General features: G+C 32.9%; 1 protein-coding gene across 2 annotated transcripts in view; it reads left to right on the top strand.

Moving 5' to 3' along the window:
* The window catches only part of ZnT63C (zinc transporter 63C), a 46,099-nt gene that overhangs the window by 10,468 nt on the left and 10,040 nt on the right, over nt 1-25,591 (top strand). Inside the window, exons 4-10 of one of the 2 annotated variants that reach the window (XR_010842637.1) lie at nt 4,044-4,141; nt 4,825-5,081; nt 8,409-8,668; nt 9,799-9,907; nt 14,036-14,140; nt 19,484-19,691; nt 20,026-20,091. Coding sequence is in view for 1 of the 2 variants with exons in the window: in XM_014432072.3 (XP_014287558.1) it covers nt 4,044-4,141; nt 4,825-5,081; nt 8,409-8,668; nt 9,799-9,907; nt 14,036-14,140; nt 19,484-19,645 (991 nt within the window). In the remaining variant the exon portion in view is untranslated. The remainder of the gene's footprint in view (nt 1-4,043; nt 4,142-4,824; nt 5,082-8,408; nt 8,669-9,798; nt 9,908-14,035; nt 14,141-19,483; nt 19,692-20,025; nt 20,092-25,591) is intronic. The other variant, XM_014432072.3, reaches the window with a different exon arrangement.

The raw sequence follows: 25,591 nt of genomic DNA, 5'->3' as shown, positions 1-25,591 counted from the left end.
TATAATGGTAGTTATCTGGTTCTTTCTACAAACAATTAAAGCCTATGTAGCAAAATTTTGTGTAGGATTTTGTAAGCACAAGGGAGTATAACATCTTGATAGGCTTAGCACTTCAACAGGTTACCCATTTTTATGTGTGACAGATAACAGTGTTCTTCCAATCAGATGCATAATCTCATTCCAAATGCTTATTAACAAAGTGTGGTAGATTGGTAAGTTTATGTACTATCATTACTTGGTCAGTCTACTACTGTATATGTTAGTAAGACCATTAATCTCTGAAAGCTTGTTATTTTTTTGTCTTTTTAAGATGTGTGTGAACTTGTCTTTACCTGGTGGCTCTATGTTATTTGTTTCATTATGTAAGAACTGTAGCTCTGTCTGTCTTTCTATGTTTTGACCATTCAGTAGCTTCTTGAAAAATCTTCTCTCTGGTAGGCAAGTTTGTTGTTAAGATAAGAGAGCTCACTATTCATCCTTAGATTTCAAAGAAATTTGTTTGAATGATTTCTTGCTTCTATTAACACTTTGGTAGTACTTACCGGTGTCGCTATGGTTCTAGTTTATTTAGAAATTAAAATTTCCTTGGATAGCTTATTTAAAACTAAAAGGTTTATCCAACGATTATTGGGATATGAAAAATTGAACTCATGTCTACAGGTTTGTAAGTAGCATTGCTACCTGACAAACCACAGTAATGGTTTTTATTTCTTAAATGATTTTAGATTAATCATTCCAGCGATGAATAATCTTTTCTTTTTTTTTTTTATGAGGGTTGGTAGAAATATTCAAAATACACGGATAGGCCCGGCCCGAACATATCCATACTGAAGCCACCCATACTGTGTGTGGGATTCTTACCCACTAAAGCCACCTCCCTACACCTGTTCCTTCCTCTCCACCTAACCGTTACTAGCCATTATTTCATGAAGGGAAATGGTGGAGTACCACCTCATTATTTTCTTCGCATCGTTTTCATTGCCTCCTTGCCCTCTCTTCTGCTCTCAACCTCTTAAGGATAACTGTGGTGAATCTCTTCACTGTTGCCACTGATCGATGGTAATTTTCCGCTCTTCTCTGGAAACATGAGAGAGTCTTCCATAGTACCTGCTTCTTTCTTCCACCAGGAGTTCCACAGGTGTGTGTGTGCGTGTTTTTTTTTTTTTTTATGAGGGTTGGTGGAAATCTTCAAAAGACACGGATAGGCCATACCTATCCCTGTGTGGGATTTTTACACACTAAAACCATCGCCCTACACCTGTTTATCCCTCTCCACGGGACTGCCGTTAGGCATTACTTCATGGAGAGAAATGGCTGAGTGCCACCTCGCTTTCTTCGCATGGTTTTCACATTTCTATGCGTCTTGTCTTCTAGCCCTCTCTTCCTCTCTCAACCTCATGAGGACGACTGTGGTGAATCTCTTCACTGCGTTCCAGAGCTGGTCTGAGAGTAGCATATAGCTCACCACGTTCTCTGGTGTGATTCGTCCTCTACACACTCTCTCCAATTCACTTCTTTCTGCTGCAAAACGAATGCAAGTGAAAAACACGTGCTCCGCGTTTTCCTCGACTGTTTGACATCCAGGGCATTCTGTGATGTTGTCCAGTTTGAAGCGGTACTGGTAGGCTCCATGTCCGCTCCCTCCGGTTGCCCTTGCTTTGAAATCACCTGCTATGATAGCTGGTTTATGGCAACTAGCCTCTAAGACAATGCAATCCAGCAAATTTGTTAAGTCTTCTATTGTGATGCTGGGATAGGCTTAGCAGCTAAAGATGTACACGTTATGGATCTTTGCCCATACAAAGCTGGAGTGCGATATAGTATTCACTTCCTGAATAGATTGGGAATTACAGGCCCAAATAGCAGCTTTACCACTGACATCAGATACTCACGAGTTGCCATCTAGATTTTTATGTTGTTTGCAGAGTATAGCGACGTCAATGTGCTGTTGCCATACTGTTTGGTAAAGGAGATCCTGTGCAGCTCCACGATGGTTCAAATTCAGTTGAAGTATTCCCATCTGCGATGTTGTTGGATTTGCATCATTGTTCTCAATGCTAAACAGAAAGCTGGACTCTTACTACTTCCGCTGGGATGGTCAGCATCTCCATTTCCAGCGCATAATGTGCATTACGGTTTCTGGTCACAGTCAGTAGCTTTGTGACCCGCTTTACCGCAGTTTCGACATAGAGAGGTCCTATCCTTTCCAACACAATTCCGGGTTATTTGTCCGTACTCCCAGCAACGGAAACACTTTAGAACTTTAAGTCTTTCACATATACGGCTAACAACAAGGCCTACTTGAACCTTTCCTTGAGCCATAACCTTTCTAGCTTGGAGAACCGGAAGTGAAATAACCTCTGTTTGTGTACCTCCATATGCTTGACAGATAGATTTCACTGCTGTGGTGGGCACTGAATCTTCACCCAGGAGAGGTTTTAAGGCCTCAGCAACCTCCTCTTTTGTGGTGAGAGCATCCAAATCTCACAGCTCGAAAAGGAACTCCTCCATCCAAGTTCGGACTTCCGCCCCTTCACCAAGCACTCCCTCCATTGAGCTTTTTAGTGCAGCAAGAGATTGGTCTTTCTTCCGGTCCAATTGGAGTAGCAGGTCACCTTTTTTAATTTTCCGGACCTTGGTGATTGAAGAGACCATCTCCACCATTGCCGGATCTTCTCTTACCTCTCGCAGGACATTTGCGTAGGACTAGCTATCTGATATTTTTACAATCACGGCAGCGGGCCTCGGAGGCTTGGGGCGTGGTTTCTTCCTGGATCTTTTTCGAACTTCCTACCATGGCTCCTGCTGTGGTTCCACATTGAGCTGCCGATCCCTGAGGGTGTTCTATGTTTTGGTGCACAACTTTTACATTGGGTTGGGCGGTTTTTATCGCCCACCAAAGAAAGTGTGGTAACTATCCCCTCGATTTTAACTGCGTTTTTTTCTCGGTGGACTTATCTCCTTAGTTTGGGTGCGGCCATCTGCTGTTTCGATAGGGAATGCAGCTGTTTCCAACTTTTTGAAGTATAGCTGAATTTCACAGGCATAACTTCTTATCTTGCCGTGTACATTGTTCTTGGAGCGAATAAAGGAGAGTAGCTCTTTTATCTTGCTCCCAAGATTCTGCATCACTTCTGTTGTGGTTAATCTTGTGGATTAGATGCTACAACAGCCAAGCCTCCCACCATTGCAGCACTGCGGTCGTATGATGACGACGCCAGGGAACCCGCTTTCGCATTCCCTGCTGACGCCGGTCCTGTGGTTGTGTGCCCCTGCACCATAGCGCAATTGACATTAATTTTCATAAGTTGTTGTATTTTAATTATCCATCACAAAATTTTTATTTTTCCCATTTTATACCTCCTGCCAGGTTTTGAAACACCCACCTCTAACCTAAGCCTGAGGAACAGACACTGACCAGTACGCTACCTATTCTAGGAACCGTCACGCCTGGATTTGAATCAAGTTTTGGTCCACCCTGGGTATTTTAATGTGTGTGTGTGTGTGTGTTTTTTTTCCTTTTACGAGGGTCAGTGGCAATCTTTTAAAGACGTGGATATGCCCGTACCTATCCGTGTGTGGGATTTTTACACACTAAAACCACCACCCTATACCTGTTTATTCCTCCACACACTCTCCAATTCACTTCTTTCTGCCGCAAAGCGAATGCAAGTGAAAAACACGTGCTCCGCGGTTTCCTCGACTGTCTGACATCCAGGGCATTCTGTGGTGTTGTCCAGTTTGAAGCGGTATTGGTAGGCTCCATGTCCGGTCAGCAGGGATATATTTATAATGTATAATTTAATTAAAAAACTAAAACAATTATTTTCAATGTTTAAATAAAATTATCATTTGATTCTTAAGTTTTTTGTATTAGGTTTATTTTTTGTGTTATAATATATGACTTTGATATCTGCCTTTAGTTTTAAACAATGTATTATTATGGATTTTGTTATGATTATAATTAAGGTTAGTCAATAATTTCAAATTTTGCCTCTTATCTTATTTTTATGTTCTATAGTCTTAACATGGTCTATTTGTAGGTTTTTAGAAGTGGAGGCTATTCGAGAACCTAAACTCATTGTTTTGGTTGGATCTCTTGGACTTCTTGTGAACATTGTCGGTTTACTGCTATTCCATCGTAAGTTTTTATTCATTTGTTTTAAAATTTTCTGAGTACTTCTTAAATTATAATTTGCATTTAATCTGTGTATGTGTCTTTATTTTTATTTTTCGGGGGAAGAGGTAGGGATAGATGGGTTTCTTCAAGGGTAGAGTAATAATCTTAATAAGACAAAGTGGACTGAGTTCTACTTCAATCAATTCTATCTAACCTTCAATGGAAATTTCTTTTATCAGATTTCGGGTCTTGTCATGAGAAACACCTTGACCGCTGATATTTCTAATGTTGTTCTCTCTGTCATTTTTTTTGTTTTCTTACGAAATACAAAATTTTTTAAGTAGTTTTTCTGATGTTACTATTAACTTGGTAATAAAATAAAATAACTAATGTCTGGTCTACTATTAAAAATTTAAAGATCATTTGTACACATATAATGTAATCCTTTATAAAAGTTATCTGTATCAGAAATAACTATAAAGGGAATGACCAAACATTTGAATATGTAGAAATAATAAATTTATTATTGCTTTTGATTCATGGTATATTATGTAAAATCTACATTTGTTTATCAATTAAACAATGAAAAAACATCTTCGAAATTACAAAAAGTTGGTTAGATGATATAATTATTTAACTTTTCATATTTACTGCTCTAAGTGAAATGAAATATGATGTTTAATGAAAATAATGGCATATTTTAGAACATGGAGCACATCATGGCCATTCTCATGGGCCAGTCGTGAGGTCTACTTCAAGACTGACTCATATGGTATCTGTCAGTGCTACTGATGATAATGAAAATGATGAAATATTTGAATCTGACAATCGAAAAAAAAGTATTAACTCCATTGACCGTTCACATTACCATGATAATCCAGCACAAATGAACATGCAAGGAGTATTTCTGCATGTAATGGCTGATGCATTGGGTTCCGTCATAGTTGTTTTATCTGCTTCTGTAAGTTTTTTTTCTATTATACTGATTCTTCAATTTTGTTTGTATATATATTTGTTTATTTATTAGTGGTTAGAGATAAATTGAGGATGTGGCTGTTATGAGGGTCCATGATATCATTCTGGAAAAGGAAAACATTTTAGTTTATTACTTATCAGTTCAAGAAGGTTCTGCAAAACTTTCTATTTGATCAGTCAAATATACAAAAAGATTCAATGGTTTTTGTGATCTAGTTTTATAGATTGTTCTTGTGTTGACTGAACAGTGCATGCACACTAATGACTTAGTTAGTGGTAAGTGTGCTCTCATACAAAGGACATCAACTTGGTCCGGCCATGTCTAATCCATCTAGTTTAAGTTAAGCTAGACAGATTAGATGTTACTGGATGGGCTTGGCGACCTTGGTGTGAGTGTACTCTAAATGTGAAATCTATGTATGTCGATCTCATTCTTATTAGGTATATAGTTCTCATTATAATTCTGTGTTTTTATTTAATGGCTATTTGCTGACATACCAGTCAAAGGTTTCACAATGATTAAAAGGAGGAAAGAATAAAGTTGAGTGGTGGTAGAAAAGGAAAAAGAATTTCATAAAAAGAGAAAAATCTCTGTCTGCTTCTGGCAAAAAATGTAATAATGAAATTTATTTCATGCTTCTGGACCTGTCCTAACAAAGAATTTCAAAATATTATTTCAAGCTCAAGCTTGATTAGAAGAAATATAGCTCATCACCGGTTTTTGTTTATCAGAAACATCACCGACCCAAATATTTGTTAAAAACCTTTAGTTAAATATTTGTTTACTTTAGGCACAAAAAATTATAATAAAATACTCTATACATAAATGCTGTAATAATTTTAATTTTTTTTTAAAGCAATTTAAAAGATCAAAAACCAAAATGGCTTGCTGTGTATTTATTTGACCTAAAGATATAGAGTGAATTTATATAAGACCAATAGAAAATTAAGCAAGAGCTGTTAAAAAAAGTTGAATGTTTATTATTTATATTTATAAGTTACGGTCAAAGGCAGCTATTATTTCTATGTCAGTTGACTGAGGGGATCAGCTGATTGAACGTATATAAAGAGATGTACTGAACCCAATAAAGCCAGTATTTTACAGCAGTTCAAGCATGTATGTCATATGGTATTCCTTCTTCTCTTTTTTTTAAGTTTTTCTTTCGCCGATACTTAAGTGGTACTGAAACCCAGGACCTTTAGATACCAGAATAATTTTCGTTTGTAAGAAGAATTTTTTTTGTTTTGATTTGTCGTCTCCTTTCATTTTATAAAAATATGGCCAGTAACGGAATCGTGAGAGCAGCAGATCTGAAGCTGGAGGGTTGTAACCAAAATAACCAACCAGATCTTTACCATACCAACGAAATTGCGTCAGGACTTCATCATCCACAAGATGATGCACTGCCGCACCTTACCTCCAGGAGGTACTCAATGAATTACCGCCTTTCTCCTGTTCACTACGTAACTCTCGAAGAGGCCCTGCAGGTGAAAAAGAAACTCATATATTTCCTTCAGTTAAGTGGCAAACACATTGCTCATTTGCATTGTAACCGCCCAACTCGGTCATCATAACCAGGGAAACATAGGAAGCCAATACTTTTCCTAAATGGTTATGCGAAGGTTGCAATGTTCATCGGAATAAAGTTCCGCATAAAGTTTGCCCTCTTTCCATCACTTCCGTCATTCTAACCACTCAAGTCATTCATCAGTTGATCACATATCCTCATATGTTCATATCTTGTCTTACCCCTCGTGCTTTTCCATAATTTGCGTTGTTTTCTCTGGGCAGCATTCCCTGTGGTATCAAATACCTTATTTCTCTGAATACCAAATACCTAATTTCTCTGATACTAGATAAATTGAAAATTTAAGCAGGTGGAATGGTGTGCTCTTTTATTACGCTGCTTGTTCCAATTCTGATACAGTCATGACCCTGCTCGACCTGAGGCAAGCTCACTTTTTACAATCATTCAAGCCATTCTTAATTATTGACTTCTTACTCCCTTGACCAATGAACCCGACAGCATTAAGTAGACCACTCCTTGCCACGCCAGAAGATGTTATGGATGAGAACATCAATCTACTGAAGCGATGGCCTGTAGTGAAGCAAATCTATCAATACTGTTGGCAAAGATGGAGAATGCAGTATTTGCATCAGCTGCAACAATTTTTATTAAGTCAAAAAACAAAACAACTACTCTCTGTTGTTTTTTATACTGAAAATAGACAGATGAAATCTAACCGTCTCAGTGTGCACACACATATCATCTCCATTGTCTTCTCACTACATACTCGTAGTTGCCAGCATTCTGGTCATCTGCGCCAGCTTAAATTATTTTAGCCACGGCGGGCAGACTACTTCGACTCATCCTCCAAGAGGACAAGGTGGCCGGATGTACGTCGATCTACCTCCACCAGAACATCCACTCAGAACAACAACCATAACCAGGACCCCATTAATCACCTGTGATATAAAACTTTTTTTCTTCTCTCTTTCGTTCAATTCATGTAATTTTGTAATAGTTTTAAGTTTTTTTGTTTTTTTTATAGTTTGTATATTTTAATATATTTTGTGTTCCTTTTATTATGTTTACGTATTTAAAAATACAAAAATAACAAAATTCGGCTATTCTTTTCTTTTCACGGTTGGACTAGTAAAGGTTCCTTTTGAACTCTTACCCGCCGTAACACTATGTTGTAATATTGTGTAGTATGAGTTTACGAGGATCGTCCATAAACTGTTGGGGGGGGGGAGTTATGGTCTGAGTCAGCTGTTATTTCAATGTCAGCTGACTGAGGGGATCAGCTGATTGAATGTATACAAAGTTATGTACGGAACACAATAAAGCCAGTATTTTACTGCAGTTTATGTATGTCAGATCTTATTCCTTCTCTTTTTTTTTAAGTTGTGCTTTCACGGAATATAATTATATAATCAAATCATTAATTTTAATCTTTGTTGCACATTTAGTGATTATACTTTAAAAATATATAATTTTTATAATGCCATAATTAATTTTCTATAAATATGTATTAATTTAGTTACACAAGTAAGCAAGTAAGTGTTTCATTTTACTATTCTTTTACTTAATCTAGAATTAGTTTGACATAGTGATATAGATATACATTGTTTCATAATTAGTGATGGATAGGATTTTTTTTTTTTAACTTTAAATGTGTTAATGTTTATTTTTGTTTGTCGGTTTATTCATTGTTGATGTAGTCACCTTTAGTTTTTATTACTTTTTTATCATATTAATTTTTATGATTGTATAATTTTTTCATTTCATTGTTTTGTAACTGATTTTAGATTGTTTGGTTAACGGATTGGAAATATCGTTATTACATGGATCCAGCCCTTAGTATATTGATGGTTATAATAATTCTTCATTCACTCTGGCCATTGTTAAGAGATTCTTCATTGATATTGCTTCAGACAGTTCCAACCCATATAGAGGTGGATATGATAAAAAAAAAGTTGTTAGATAAAGTTGAGGGTGTTTTAGCAGTCCATGAATTTCATATATGGCAATTGGCTGGTGATAGAATAATTGCTTCAGCACATATTAGGTAATTTTATTAAAAATTTTTAAATTTTAAATCATTTTTGATTTTATGCTAAAGGTTGTTTTTTTAATTATCACTTAATTTTAACCAAATTTATAAACTGCTGTTTAATATTATTTGGTTTCTTGTAGTGATATGTGGTACTTTTTGTGCTTAAAATGTGTTTAGTATCTTTTAATAAAGTACTTGTAGTACTAATATTTTTTCAATGTTACAAATTTTTCTCAAAGAGAAAATGAATATCTAGCCCAGTTACTCCCTTTGTTATTGTTATAGTGTGGTTACGAGAAAATGAAATAATCATAAAACCTTTTTTTTTTTTTTGTTTTTAGTAAGCATAAAATTCTTTGAACTACAACACTTAAATGGCCACAAAAGACCTGTATGTTCACTCAATGATTTTATTTAGTACCATGGTATGGTCGGTAGATGCAAATTGTTCTAGGAATTTATGCACAGTTTAAAAATCAAATAAATTTTTTACAATGACTGCTCTGGTTCTTGTAAAAATAGTTATCACCTTGGATTGGACTAACCAATATACTATCTTCATAAAAATTTCTGGAAGTATTAAATATATAGTTAGAGGAAGTTTTATGATCATAACGAATTTTGAATCTGTGTTTTTTTTTTACAGAATTACATGTTTTAAGACCCCTGAGTCCAAATCTCGCAAAATGATCTGTATCTGTGAACAGCCTTACACTAAAACAAAAAATTGTATGAAACTGAAATTAAATATTTGAGATGGGAAAAAGTGAAATATATATATACATGTCTGGGATATTACAGCAACTTTTTTTTGCTAAAAATGATTTGCCAGACATGAAGCTTTATATCATCATTTTTTCATGTTTTTACCTATTTTTGAAAAAGGCCTTTGTGATTTTGATATAATATTTCTACTTAAAATTTTAAGGGTAAATTTTTGGTTCAAATTTTGTTTGATTATGGATTTTAGCCTAGAGCTTACCTGATTTGTAGATAAGATTTTTCTTATTTAGAAAATTGGAGTCTGAAAATTACCCATTATTTGAGGATCCTGTTTATTTTTGTTTTTGTCGTAAAGTGTTTAGGAAATAAGTATTTTATTTCTATGAATCATCAGTAATTTTATTATAATATGATTTCAGATGCAAAAATCTCTCTGAATACATGAAGATTGCTGAAAAAGTGAAAGAATTTTTCCATAATGAGGGTATACATTCAACAACAATTCAACCTGAGTTTATTGAAGTTGATGTGAGTTTCTTAATTTTGGTATATGTTATATACTTGTTTATTTAAATTTCAGGATTGAAATGCAATATAGTGAGTACAATCCAATGGGGATGGGATATGAAAAACACACTTATATTTTTAATAACTATTTCTATTATCATATCATCAATTATTTAACCATTGTATTAAATTTATCAATACTGTAGCATGCTATCCGGGCCAAGGAATTAAAACAGGGAGCCAAAACAATTTTTTTTACTACCACTGAAGAAACAATCACAATTATCTTAAAATATATTTACTGCACTCCGGTGACCTTTGTTCACACTCACAAAACATTGTTCTTGAAAGGACCAATCAAATTGATTCCCTACATTGCCCCTTCTTAATACCGATCGTCCTGAACAGTGCCTTCCTCAGATATTGCATAGGACAGAAGTCAATCATGATGAGCAATTTTCTCACTGGACTCAAATGGATACAAAGGCTCTTGGTGTCCGTTGTATCCAACAGACAAGGTCATTGGTTTTGGTCACTATGGATCTTCCCTATTATTCTGGAGCTTAAGAGATCTTCCTCTCTTTCTGGCAGGATTGTGGAATGCACCAACTAAATATGTTTTCCATCAGGACTTCGTCAACTGTTGATGCTTCCTGTTTGAGCCTAGGCTTCTGTCCACTTGCTAAATTAGCCTCCAGCAATTTACTGATTTCTCCTCTTAGAAAGTGGAAAGGGTCTGATTATGCCAAAGGCAATTTTCTTGAAAGGGGGTCCTACGTTATACTGCTTCATGGGCCCTCGAGCCCTAGTCTCAAGTCTTTTTCTGGCTGCACACTTTGCGCATCTCAAACACAAATCAGTCTCATCATGGTGGTAGGCTACCTATTAGAACCTCCACCACAACTTCTCTAATGTCTTTGTTAATCCAAAATTACATCCTTAAGTGGCACTATAAATCTCGTTGAGTACCTTCTGCCTCCTCGATGCTGGTTTGACTATCTGCATCCACTTCTCCTTCCCATTCATACTCTCCCAAGTGATATTCAACAAACCTTTTTCTACAACCAGAGAATCCAACTGCACCCAATTACACTTTAGAGCCTCCCTCTTCTCTGAAATGTTTTTTCACTCTGGGTTGCATTCTTCTTTCTTGAACCTCAGAATCGATCCAATATCCTTGTCCTTGAGCTGGTCTTTTCTAATTTCTGAAGAGGTTGATTTGTCCACTGGTTGGATGACAAGGCTTCATGCATTGCACCCTCTCTTTCCCTTTGGCTTTACTGCAGTGCTTGCTGTCCATTCCACAATGTCTTGGTGTCCATAATGACATGATCTCTTGAAAGAGCATCAGCATTGACATGCAATCAATCTTTCTGATGTTTGATACTGAATTAGTAATCATGGAGTCTTTCGATCAATCGAGCCTCTGCCCTTCAAGGTTTTTAAAATTTAAGAGCCATTTCAAAGAAGCATTATCTGTTTGGAGAGGGTAAGGTTGTTCTGTCCTAACAGGTGTAAGTGCTCTTAAAGAGTCTTAACGATTGTGAAGAGTTTTCTTCTTGTCACACAGTAATTCTATTCCAGTTTGGAAAGTGCCTTTGAGAATTATCCGATGACTCGTTCCTCTCCCTCTTGAATCTGTGATAATACCCCTCCAATTGTAACATTTCTAGCATTAGTGTCTACGAACTGTAACTCCCGTTCTGGAAATGCAAAAATGGGAACTGATCACAATACTTCTTTAAGTTGGTCAAAGGCTTCTGGACACTTATCACTCCTCTCAAAATGTTGTTCCTTCTCAGGTTGTTAATGAAGTGGTTGAGCTATGTCAGCAAATCCTTGGATGGATCTCCTATATTACTTACAAAGCCCTACGAAGCTTCTTGTTTCTATTTTGGGACCAGCCACGTTCTCACGGCTTTGGTTTTCTCAAGATCTTGAATTCTTTCAATTTCTATTTCTTTCAATATCCTGTTGCCCTTCTGTTATTTTGCGAGAGAAACCCTCCTAGGTGGCTGCTTGGTCAGCTGATATTCCCCAGTATTAATTTTATGTTGTATCACTTTCATCTGCCCTATATTGTTGTCGTAGTATAAAAAGACCAGCTGAAATTTGTTTAGCAGTTCCTTCACTTGTTTTCTCTGTTCCATTGATAGGTATTTCACAGTTTTATAAACAAACTATTCCCAACCTACCAGCTCTGAGGGCGTTGAGGTTGATTGTTGTTGTTGTCCAGCCTTGTTATCTGAACTTCTTCACACTGTCGAACCACAGTTCCCTTCTTTCAACATCCTGTCGACCTTCTGTTGTTTTGCGAGAGGAACCTGCCTAGGAGACCCTCCTCCGATTCTTCTTAAATAGTCCTGTTACCTTTACCACAAATCTTAATATCAAAATATATGTGTTTGTGTCCATGGCTAATAATTGCAAAAACACTCACTTTTTTTCTGCTATCGGTATAATTTATTACAAAGTTTTTAGTACTACCTTTTATATAATCTGTTATACAGTTGTTTTTAGAATCTTTTCTAGCTTATTCTAATTATTATTTCATAACACCTGAATTATTTAAATAAAGGATATTAATTTAACAATCAATCAGACTAATAAATCAATTAGTTTTATTAATGGATTTTAGTGTTTGAATTAGCATTAACCCCTCTATATACTGTGAAATCCTGCATGAAAGCTGTGAAAAATTAGGAAAGATCTGTGTTTGTGTCCATGACAAATAATTACTAAAACATTCATTTTGCTTTGGGTATTGGTATAATTTATTACAAAGTTGTTAGTCCAACCTTTTATGCAATCTTTTGTACAATGGTTTTTATAATGTGTTCTAGCTTATTCTAATTACTATTTCATAGCACATGTCTTGCTCTCATGAGCATATCGCTGTCCCACTTCAACTGTGTGACATCTCAAAAAATAGTTATTTTTAAGTATGCTTAGCAATGAGTGTAAGATCTGTACAGTTAAACATAGAATCATAGTAAAACATATGTCATAAAATATAATTTTAAAAAATATGTAACGATATTACAGTTTTGAACTGTATAGATCTTACTCTTATTGCTAAGATTACATGCATATCTCAAAATAACCATTGTTTGAGATATTACACTGTTCAACTGAGACAGCGATACATTCTATCTGCTAGTTGTCTAGTTGTTATTTGTTGTTTATTTTTAAACTTCTGCCATATATCCAAGTGAATTTATTTATGAGAAAAACATTTACGATTTCATACTAACTAAATCGATCTATAGTAGGTTGATAGATCCTTTCCTTATCAACTTGGGCATTAGAATCACTGACCACTATCTTTACATCATAAAAAGGTTATGTATTATGGCTCCTTTCTAGGTGATCATTGAATTCTTAAGCTCATCTTCTGATACCTTAGTTGAAGCATTAACACTTATCAAACTATAGTTGTGGAATTTCTTTACTATTCACAACGTCCACGCCTAGGATTTATTGGTTTGAATCCTATTACAAATTGTTGTGACATGTTTTTTCCAACAATGACTGCCAGAAGTTTTGCCCTGCCCACATGGATACTATCTACCCTGTCCAGGGTACCAGCTGTCCTATGGAGTTTTCAAGAGTATTGAGAAGCATTTGGCGTACTCATACCATCCAATTACAACTTTAGACATTAATTAAAGATCATGTGTTGAAATAAAGATGAAATATTATTTACTACAGACCTAAACCTTATAAATGTTTATATTCCTCTGTTCATTCTTGTTATTTTTGTTGTTTTTTTATAGTATTCCTCATGTTGTATTATTCACTTCTGAGAAATTTCATATTTTATTCTATACTAGTTCACCCCAGCTGATGCTGTTGGACGCTGTACATTTTTTAATTCCTAACAGCTTTCCGAGTTAAACTGCTGGAAGAAGAAAAAATATCAATCTTAGAATAAAGTACCAGTTGTGAATAATATAATTGTGATCCTCTACCCATTGTTTAGTTTTAAAGTAAAGTTGAATGAAAATTCCAATCAATCTTTCTATGTATTCCCATGTGTTTTTTCCAATACACTATTTTTATTTTTTATTTGCTACCCATTATTATATCACTTTCTTTTGTTTTTTAATATAATTTTAGACATTAATTTCTATTTTTATTTTTTTTCAGATTTCGGAAAACCCCATTGAAAGGTCTTCAGGTGACTGTGTTTTAGACTGCCCCAAAACAGATAAACCGTGTACCTTTTCGACTTGTTGTGGTCCTTCTAAGCAGGTATTTGATTTATGACAAGGTGAATATATTTGTAATTAATCTGGGTCAATTATTCCTTTTTTAATTTAAATTTGGCTTCTTTTTTTTTAAAGTCAGTATTGGATGTATGGCATATTTATCAATAAATATAAATTAAACGCTTTATTCTATATAAAAAGTTGAGGTGTGAATACATTGACAAGCATGCATGAACAATCTTTTTGTACAAGCACAGAGAATTTTCCTGCCACACCATATGATATAAACATGCCATTTTACACATGCCAGTACTAGCTCTGCTTTAAAAAAAAAACTATTTAACTATGGTTAATTTAATTAAAAAACAACTTTTTATCTTTTTTTTTTTTAGATTTTTGGTAATATTCTTGACCCTGTATTTCAGTAGCTGTTCCAAATTTTCCTGCATTATACATATAATACTTACAGAAAATTTAATGCACTTAAAAACATCAATAGCTGACTAAGATAATTTAGTTCCAAGGATGCTAACTAAGAGTTATTCATGGTTTTTTAATTTAATGTATTTCACAGTATGTAAAAATTCATCATAACCTTATGAATATCTCAAGTATAAAAACTATAAGTTAATCCATAGTTGGCAAGAATGTAAACTACAAGTATCTAGTCGATAGTCAACATTTAAAAATTAGTAATGACAACCACTTGCATAAAATGGACTGAAGAGAATTAATGTAGAGAAGCCCAAAAAAAGGACTTTTAGTATTTTTTTTTAAAATTCAAAATCAAGAGAGCTAAAAACTTATTAATTAGGGTAAAAAACTAAAAGATTTGTCACAAGAAGGGCAAGCAGTATATCCAAAAACCAAATAAACCATACCTTTTGAGTGAGGAGAAGATGGTTGGGGGTGCGGTCAATGAAAAACACAAATAAGTACGATTAACTTATTTTAATGTACCAACGTTTCGGCTAGAGTTTCTAGCCTTCTTCAGGGCTGTTAGCTGGAAGATCAAACGCCTAATTTGAGGTGTGAATACATTGACAAGCATGCATGAACAATCTTTTTGTACAAGCACAGAGAATTTTCCTGCCACACCATATGATATAAACATGCCATTTTACACATGGCAGTACTAGCTCTGCTTTAAAAAAAAAACTATTTAACTATGGTTAATTTAATTAAAAAACAACTTTTTATCTTTTTTTTTTTAGATTTTTGGTAATATTCTTGACCCTGTATTTCAGTAGCTGTTCCAAATTTTCCTGCATTATACATATAATACTTACAGAAAATACATACCTTTTGAGATTACAAAGTGATATCTCTTAAAAACCTTAAATTTTCCAAAAATCAAGAAGACCTTTCGTAGCTCCTTTGGAAACAACCCATCAACTTCAAATTTTTTTAGTATCAAGATGTTAGGATATATAAAATGACACAAAAGTCCATTAGACTTTAAAATATAAGGCAATGTATTTATGATATTTTAAATATATTTGAGTGGCTTTTCATAGCCTTTGAGTCCAGGGAATAAGTGCTTTATTTTTATCATCTAAAAAAGGGAAACTCCAACTGTCCATTGGTACCAAAACTTTTAGATCTGGTTATAAGTATATTCGAGTTATAAAGTTGATAAGAAGTTTTAGTTAATTTTTCCAAAATAAAAGAACCATAATCTAAAAAAATATACTGGAGTTCAAATTGCTGGAAAATTGACTTAGCTCCCCCAACAAACCTTATCTAAATATCCAACAAAATAAAAAAAATTAATTTTTTCTCATTTGCTGTTCAAAATTTTCCTTGTTCAATTTGATACCTTCATTACTTTTGCTTACTTTGCCTAAATACATTTATTTTTGCACCATTGAAAACACAAGTTTTCCCTCCTTTTGACAAAAATAAAGTATATATATATGCTTAATTTGACCTCTTGTAACCAATTGCATATATTTACAATTATAAATACAATGTCTTATATTTAAAAGTCAAATTGACTTTTAAATATAAGACATTGTATGTACTGTACCATTTGGCATATACATTTTCTCGACACTATAAACATTTGAAAAGATTGGGTCAAACACTTAACTGAAGGTTTACTGAAGTTTTTCATGTGTTTCAAATACTCTCCTGTGATTGGCTCCACTGGATATGGCCCATTTGTAAAGGAGCTACATGTTGCCTGTGTTTTAACAAAAGAGCTTTAGTATTGCTTAGAGGATGAACCACCTGACAGTGTAGATGAAACACTTACACATTTTTTGAAAAAATGGACCTACTCCTGTTTAGGAGTGAGATAGGAAAAAGTTTAGGACAAAAAAAATTTCATTTTTCAGCCTATTTTATTTGAAGCAAAAATATGTTCTGGACCTTTTATTGGTGTAAGCTCAGTAAAATCTTTCAAGCATATTTTTACTTATTTTTCAAAAAAAAAAAAATATATATGTATATGTGTTTTTTATAAATGCAGGATTATAGGAGTGAAAAACCATCATTTTCTTGGCTCATACGACCCATTGGAACTAATCCCCTGGGTACTTGTCCCATATTTTGATGTAAAATCACCAACAAATTTTGGTTGAATTCGATGACCCTTAACTATGCCCACCTCTAATAATTATAATAAACATTTTTATGAAGAGTTTTCAGTTCTGTTGTATAAAAACTGTGGTGAGATGAAACTTCCAAGTTTATTATTTTTTCATTTGTTTGCAGAACCCAAATGATATTTTTTTATATTTTCAATACAATATGTATTTATTTTTCAGTTTCCTTTCATAGCAAACAAATAAGTGTGGTAATATTTTTAAATGAATAAGTTTAAATGCTGCTAGGCCAAAAATTCTTTGACAAAGCACCACCCTATTACTCGACCTATTGTGACTTTTGATAAAAGGCACTTTCAGATGGTATGTGCTGAATCTTATGTTTTATTGCTTCTTCTTGTCATTTTTCACAATTATTTCGAGTAAATGTAGAACGGGTAGTAGTAAAAAGAGTGTATTTCTTCTGCATCCATAGAAAGAAGTTTTCTTTTTTGAAAAGTAAATTGCTAATTCCACAGCAAAGTATTCATCAAAAACCATTTAAGAAAAAAAAAATTTAACTATTGCCTAAGCCTGATAATAATTATTACTATTGTTAATAAAATCTCATTAAATTGCTTTTATTATATATTTTTTTCTTTTGCTACCTTTGAACGTATCCTCTTTAGTTATTTCCAAATTACCACTCTCCATTTACAGTTTCTGTAGTCATAGTGTATTAACTCTTTCAAAATTACAAATTCTAGTCCAAAAAATGTCTAGTTTTTTCATGTTCAGAAATACTTCGGCTTGTAAAAAAAAGTGTTTTATATGTACCTTGTTAGTAATTAGTCAGTGTATGATAGATTTTAAAACATGGGATACATAAGCTGACGCCATAATCTGGGTTGTGGTACCTTGTTTTCTTCTTCAATTTTTCATTCACAAAAACAATTTTTAGAACTGATGAAACACTAAACTCTGGAGTGAAAGATTGTGTGATCGGTTTCAAAGTCAATGGTATACTGAATTAAAAACTAAATCACATCTCCTTCTGCAGTTGAAATAATCTTAGAAAACTGTGGAAGCAAAGAATCTAGCCATAGTTTTAGATATCTTTGGTAGACTAAATAGTTTGAACGCCTTACTCTGCCCGTACGTGGCAAGAGATAAGCTGAATGGTACTTGACGCTCTGCCTGAGACTGTCATAGGATAAACCATTTGGTACTTGACGCTCTGCTCTCTTTGTAATTACATCATTATTTGTAAAAACTTCATTGTTATATGTCAGTCATTCTATTAAGGTTAAACTGAAAATTTTGATTAGTGATCAAGAACCCCCACAAGAAAGTTGTGGTTGTTGTCCTGAGTGGATGTTCTCGTGGAGGTAGATCGACAAAAGGACGTACATTCACCCGCCCTGTCCTCTTGGAGGATGAGCTGAAGTAGTCCGCCCGCCTTGGCTAAAATGATGAAGACGACGGAGATGGCCATAATGGTAGCAACTATGAGTGCGTAGTGTGGAGACGATATGTATTATTCAGTAATCTGTTTATATTCCATATAAACAATAACAACAGGGATTAGTTGTTTTGTTTTTTGTCGTAATAAAATTCATATGTTCATGTAATCGATTTGTGGACCATTTGTTGGCCGCAACAATTATTAATATTATTAATGATTTTACTAATAATATGGGCAAGTGTTTAAGGTAATAATAAAACCTAATAATTTTTTATTGAAATTTGTTTTTTTATAGCAATGAAGATAATAGACAAATTAGATAATGCAGATATCTAGGGCAAAATAGTACAAAATGACAATATAAATAAAATTTATCAATACTTTAAAATCAATTATGTATACTGTAAATGAATACAGATAGACAAAATTAAAACTAACATTCATAAATTATGACCAAACTAATCTAAACTTAGGATTATATAACAACAATAAATTAGGAAATCACTTGATTAATATAAAAGACAAAATAGTAAAAAATTATAAACACAATGTCATATATAAGATTAATTGTGAAGGTGTTTATATTTGAGAAACCTCAAAAAAATTAACCAAAATAAACCAGAATTGAGCAACAGAAAGGAAATAGTAAAAATGTTAAAAAGATAAACACTTTAGCACTGGCCCTACATTGCATAAAACAATTTTGATTTTAAAACCCACAAATATTAGAAACAGTTAATTAAACTAAAAATAACAGATGCTATATACATAACTAAAAACATAGAACATGCGAAATGTCGACACTAATAACTAAGTTTTTATTTATTTGTTTTCCTCAATGACCGAGGCCCCAACTATCTTCTCATATAAATTTATAAAGGATACAAAGAAAAGGGTCAAAATATTATTTTTCTTTTAAAGTGTGAAATTATTTACTAACAGCCATTCTCATCTCTTTTTTTCACCTTGTATTAGAGTAGTAATTCTATCAACTTTTCTAACCTTTTATTTATTTATTTTTTGTGAATGTTTATTTTTATTTGAAAGCAGTGCCTCAGTTAATAACATAGTTATTATGTCATAAATATTAATTTTTATTAAGTTTGATGTATTGCTGATATATGTGGGGTCAAGAAAGAATGAGTTACTCATTCTCTCATTGAGTCATCCTGAAGAAGGCCTACTAACTTAGTGCCGAAACATCAGCAGACATAAAATTTAAATTAAAGCAGTATAATACTTCATTCAATGTTTCTTTCCTAACTGCACTTCTTGCCTTTTTTTTCTTCATTGATTAATTTTTACTGTATGTTCTATGTCTAATTTAATCTTTTTTTTCCTTTTTTTTCTTTTTTTTTTTTTTTATGAAAAACAACTATGGTTTTGTTTATAGGATAAAGAAAATCATTCTCCTGGTGATATCCCTTATATGTGTAGGCAGCGAACTTGCTCTACTTTAAGTTTACCTACGTTTAGTGCGAGAGCTGAATTGAGTGAAATGGAAAGAGGATCTCTTTTAGATAATGGATGTACGATTCAAACAGCATGTGTTTGACAGTGAAACCGTTGCTCATAAAGATGAGCTATTCTTATGTGCTCAGGTATTATTTTATTTTTTTATTTTAGTGAAATGATTAAATGGTTTATTTAAAAAGATCTGTTATTGGTTCCATTTTATGGAATGCCCTCCAGTTTTTGAACTCAAAATTAATTATTTTCATTATACCTATTGGTCATTGCTGTAATATATTAATCTTCAAATTTGTTTATTTTTCTTCATTTTATAGGAAATGGTCTCACTTTTAACTGTCTATTTATTATCTTTCATAGTTAAACATAATTTTAACTAGAAATTTAAATCTTAGTATTGTAGTTGGATGAAAATTGGTTATGAATGAAGTTAAGAGATATGATTATTGCACGAATATATTTCAGGTATAATGGTTTCAAAATCACAAATGTAAACAGAGAACAGTAATAATGAAGTAACATTTGAATTTTGTGAGTAATTAGATAATTTATATGATAAACTACCCTGCTTATGTGTGATAATGATGTTTAAAGATTCTTAATCTGAGATAATAATGTATTAATAACAATTAGCTATTTGGGAAATTTCTTTACAAATAAAGTTGATCATAAAAAATTATAACAAACATAATAGTAATAAATATTATTCAATTTTTTATGTTGTATAAATTCTAATATATTTTCATAAATATTGTTGTTATTTCGGAAGTATTTTTAAAAAATGTGAAATTCGTAAAAACAAAAAAAAAATGTAAACTTCTAAACATTTAATTTTTGAAAAAATATAAATATGCTTTGCATTCTTTAATCACTCCACATTTTAAATACCTCAATCAAAGCTTCTTAAGCTTAAAAGTTTTCCCTATATAAACTGTGAAATAAATAAAAAGATTAATAAATTAGATATATGTATATATAGTTGACCGTAAAGATTTAAATATAAGTAGATGGTCAGGGTTGCGGTAAAAAAAAGAAGAACAAATAGTTTTAAACTATTTCTTCTAAACTAGGTTTCTTAGTTCTAAACTAGTTCTTCTTTTATTTGACCGCAACCCTGACCATCTACTTATATATAAATAAATTAGAAACAACTTCACAAAGAACAAACTATCAAGGAAAAAATTAGGTGCCTTTAAAGTGAAATACTTGGCTCCTTTAAAGAAAACATTGCTCCAATGATATCAAAAGTTTTGTGTTGCTAATTTGACCGACCAGTGACAGTGTAAAGATTGGAGGGGGAAGAGGATAAGCTTACCTGCCAATTTGTAAGCATAAAAATAATCATAACTTATCTTATATTTTTCTTTCTCCTTCTTTTATTCTCTGTCAAACAAAATTTGTCAATCTTTTACTACTGGATTACTTCTTTTCATTGAAAATAATAATTATATTATAAAGGTGTCTGTGATCTCTAAATTATTCAAATTCTGTCTGTTTTTAGGAATCTAATATTAGTTTTAATGATTAATTTCTTTCTTAGTCGTGATTTCTGAAAAAGTAATTTGGGTTACTTTGTACCAGACTGTGGGGATATTTTGCTTCAGTAAATCTGTTCTTATATGTGGTACCAAGTCTCCCACTTTTTTGTTTATTCTTTGATTTTCAAAAATTTTCAACCAACTGTGATTTCAAATCATTTTATATATATGAACTGCATCACGTGTTCATAATAAATTTATTTACCATTCACTTTGTTTCATTAAAAAAATATTTTATAAAAAATGGCTTCTTTTTTTTTATTCGTACTCTAATGAAGCAGATATATAAATTTCACTTTTCTAACTCCTGTTTGAGCATAAAAGAAATGTAGAATATCTAAAAAAGACCAAAATCTTGACCAAAGAAACCCACTTCAAGGGTAACAGAGACAATTAAATTAATCAGCAAACAACTTGATCTCTCAGGAAAGACAAATTTTCAATCAATTGACAAATTGGGATTCAATCTTGATACAACTTCCCTCAAAATTACTCTGGTTCTTTTGGGAAATTAAGTGCACAAATTAGGTGCATTTTTAGATTTTTTTAAGGGAATTTCCAAACCATTTTTTTTAATTTTCATTTACTATCCATTTTTATAACTTTGATATATTATTGAATTGGGCAACAAATTTTATAAAGTGTTATAGGCTTTATGTGTATGTTAATCATTCTTGACTTTATGGATTTTATGACTATTGATTCATTTAGGATTTAGATTTAAATTTAAATTATTTAAAAGAATCAATTTCCAGATTAAAAGATTATTCTAAAATGAACCAAATTCTACAACTGGAAGACTTACAAAATTTTCTTTTACTAATAAAATAAGTATAATTTATTCTTGCCCCTCCTGTTTTTTTTTCGGCCTGACCATGGTTGGGGGTCAAAGTTCTTCATTTTGTGGGACCACCACTCAATGAAAAAAGTCAACGTCCCAGGCCGGATTCGAACCGGCACCGCCAATAGACATCACATTGGTAAGACTGTGTCTTAACCACTGAGCTACGGGCGGCCCAACCCCTCCTGTTTGTGAAACCTTTATTTTATTTTTATATTTCTTTGATTCCAACGTTTCAGAATTAGTTGTTGTTATTACTATCTTCAGGAAAATGTACATATAAATGTAAAGGATTGTTAAAAAAAATTATTTAAACAAATTAGAAACAATAAATAAGATGTATTTATATGCTATCAAGGTTTTACCTATTCATAATGCCTACAAATGAAATAGATTAAAAGGAAGATTTTATTGAAGTTATTGGCATAATTATCATTGGGACTTCCAATCCATAGGGTAACAAACTAGGATAACCAATGGTAGTTTAAAAGGAAATGTAATAAAGAACAAAATAGTTCCCAGGAACATAGATTAGCATATGAAGTCTTGACCAGTTATTCCACTCTTTTTGGTAATTAATAAAGAAGTGACTCATTAAATAAATAAATAAAAAAAAAAAAAAAAAAAAAATTAATTTGCCATCGGATGGGAACAATAACAGTTCAATAGACTAAACACAAGACATCAGAATGACTGATGAACATCAAATTGTAAAATAACTTATTATTTTAGCTAAATTGGTTTTGTAAAAAATAAAAATTCTAAAAACCAAGAAACACAGGAGCGAATTCGTTCAGGAAAGTAAATTGTGAAATGCTGTTTCCAGTAGCTCTGACAATTAACCAATGATCCTGTGTTAATCTTCAAGATGCTATTTTATTTTTCTTTTATGATATCAAATCTAATTCTTCATGACTTCTAATTCTTTAGTCTTCATTTACTAGTCAGTGTTCTTATGAAATTTTTTGTTCAACATTGTATATTTCCTGTAAAACTATCAGGGGTTGTCATTTTGGGGGGGGGGAGACCCTATATATTTGAAGGTTCAAAAGAAGAATAAAGTTTAAATTAGATAAGTGAATAAGGCTTTGTGCTTCCTATCTACCTTCTGGTCCAGGATTCGGATGTGGCAGATAATTAGTTATTTTGTTGACCACCTTAGGGTCAAGATACCCTTTTAGGACAAATCCAGCTTCTATAATGTGGATACCTGTAATTATGAGAAAAGCTGGGGGTTGAGCATGATATTGATCCACCTCCTACAATTGGTCTAGAAACAGTACTTTCTTACAAAATAATGAACCTAAAACTTTTCATAGGTAGCAGTGGTAGGGGTTATATTTCCTCTAAGACCATCCATAGATTATCCCTGTTTTGGAGATCCTGTATATAAAGAGAATGAACATGACCCAAAATGATGAAGTTTTTATGGTTAACAATGTTTTTCCAGCTGTCACATTATTACCATTGTTTTCTAAAATACATAACAAAATATATATTATTTTATAATATTACTTTTTTTAAGGTATATATCAAAATGCTTGTATTAATTTAAAGATTTAAATATGTAATATTTTTCTAGATAAAATTTGTAATTAAAATTAAATATTGACAATCTATTAGTTAACATTTTGAATATTGTAGTAAAAGGTTTTTTTATCTTTCAATTTTTTTTTTTTTAATTTCCTTATTTAGAAGATGGCCTCGTGACCTTATATTGTAAAATGTTTTTAGAGTTCTACTACTGGGTAGTTTCTCTACATGCTGTATCATATCATTATGATCTTACTTCAAATTTGCTTGTTGTATTTTATATACTGTTGTAAATGTCAATAAATAAAAATTTCCTTATTTAAGGGGCAGGTAAAAGTCAAGGAATCTGACTGACAGACTCCTGGTGATACGTTATCTATTGTGCAATGAAAAAAATGGGTATCCGAATAAAATGTATTAGAGTAACTAGGTGTACTATGGAAGGGGATAGCTACCTAGTCCAAATAAACAGAATGAGTAGTGGTACATTTAGTGTGAAAATGGGGCTAAGGCAGGGTGATACATTGGCACCACTACGATTTGATCTAGTTCTTCATAAAATTATTGGCAGATCAGAACTGGACCAAGGTAATACAATATGTCTCAGAATTCTACAAATCCTAGCATATGCAGAAGGTATTGCCATTATCGGTATATCCCAAGATGTATTTGCAGAAGGTTTCATCTTGATTGAGCAGAAAGCCAAAGTAATAGGTCTTAAATTTACCTTAAGTTAATACACAACAAAGTTTTTGTGTATTAGGAAAAATTATGTGGGCTCACAAGTTAAATTGGGAAACTAAACTTTTATGGTTCCAAGCTTCCTGGAATTAGGACCTACAAATTTTGAATAGATGGAAAAGGAAGCTGAAATAAGATACAAATAGCAGCAACCAAAACAACATGTTTTTTCCTGTCTAAACTCATTAGATATAGGTTACTAAGCTGTATTTACAACATAAAGCTTAACTAATTCCTTACGAGGCCAATAGTGACTCATGTATGCAAAACATGGGCACTCAACAAGTCTGTAGCATAAATGGTCAACTTTTTTGGGTGAGAAATATTCTTGACTTGATGAAGGAAGATGAAACTTGGTGTCTATGCTGGAATGCAGAGTTATTATACAGGAATTTCAAGAATTCATGTCTCTCCAGCTTCATGTGGTAACAGAGGCTAAAATGAATTGTTTACCCCATTAGGATGTTAAATTGCAAGGGCCTTAGAAGCTTATAAAAATGCACAATGCAGAACCTAACCTAGAAGAAACCCCAGATCATGCTGGAGGGATAATATCCTTATGGATCTAAGACGGGCAGAGATGAATACAACACATGCTGCAGAGAGGATTGCCTGTGGCAAAATGATATAGGAGGCCATGGACCGCTTCATACATCTGTTGGGCCATTAGAAGAAGATGGATGTAAACATTTCATATGCTGGAAGCCAATCCATTATGGCTATGTTTTGTCCAGCCAAAGAAATTGTTGATACAACCAAAGGTAAGATGAGACATTTGGAAAATCAGCTCCTCTTGTTCAGCTATTGTATAATTTCCTAAGAGAAAAGCAAATTAGTCTTTCTGTATATATTTATTTGGATTCGAAACAATTACCCACTACCTAATGCGGCTGCAATATAGAAAATGGAAAGAGGGACGTCAATAGTGGACAATAAATTCTTATTTACCAGTTCTATTGCCCATAGCTTTTTACCAATGGTCCGAGTGAAATAATTTTGCCGTAAAAGAAGAAAAATATCACCATTTCTCAGCCTTTGCTGATGTACCAGTTGTTTGAAACTGAAAGGATGGATAAGGACATCAGTCAGAGAAGAAGAGGATTAGTATTGTTAAAAAAAGGAATTGTGGTGGCCATTATTTACATGGTTAATTGATATTGGCAGTATGGCTAAGAATCTAGCAAACTGAACGTACAGGTTATCATAAACTACAATTCATATGAACTATTGTTCATAGAGCTATTGTTTTGTGCTACTTTGAGAGGTGTAAAATACTAATTAAGACACATCTTCAAATCTCAGATCTTCACAGGTTCTAATTGATGTTTACTGTGAATAATTATATATCTTTTTTCAAACCCATCTCCAAGTGCTATAG

Source organism: Halyomorpha halys, unplaced genomic scaffold, assembly GCF_000696795.3.
Source record: "Halyomorpha halys isolate HHAL.00 unplaced genomic scaffold, Hhal_1.1 Scaffold1024.1, whole genome shotgun sequence".
NCBI classification, from domain to species: Eukaryota; Metazoa; Arthropoda; class Insecta; order Hemiptera; family Pentatomidae; genus Halyomorpha; species Halyomorpha halys.
Note: the sequence above shows the minus strand (reverse complement) of the source record. Positions and strands in the feature narration are given on the sequence as shown.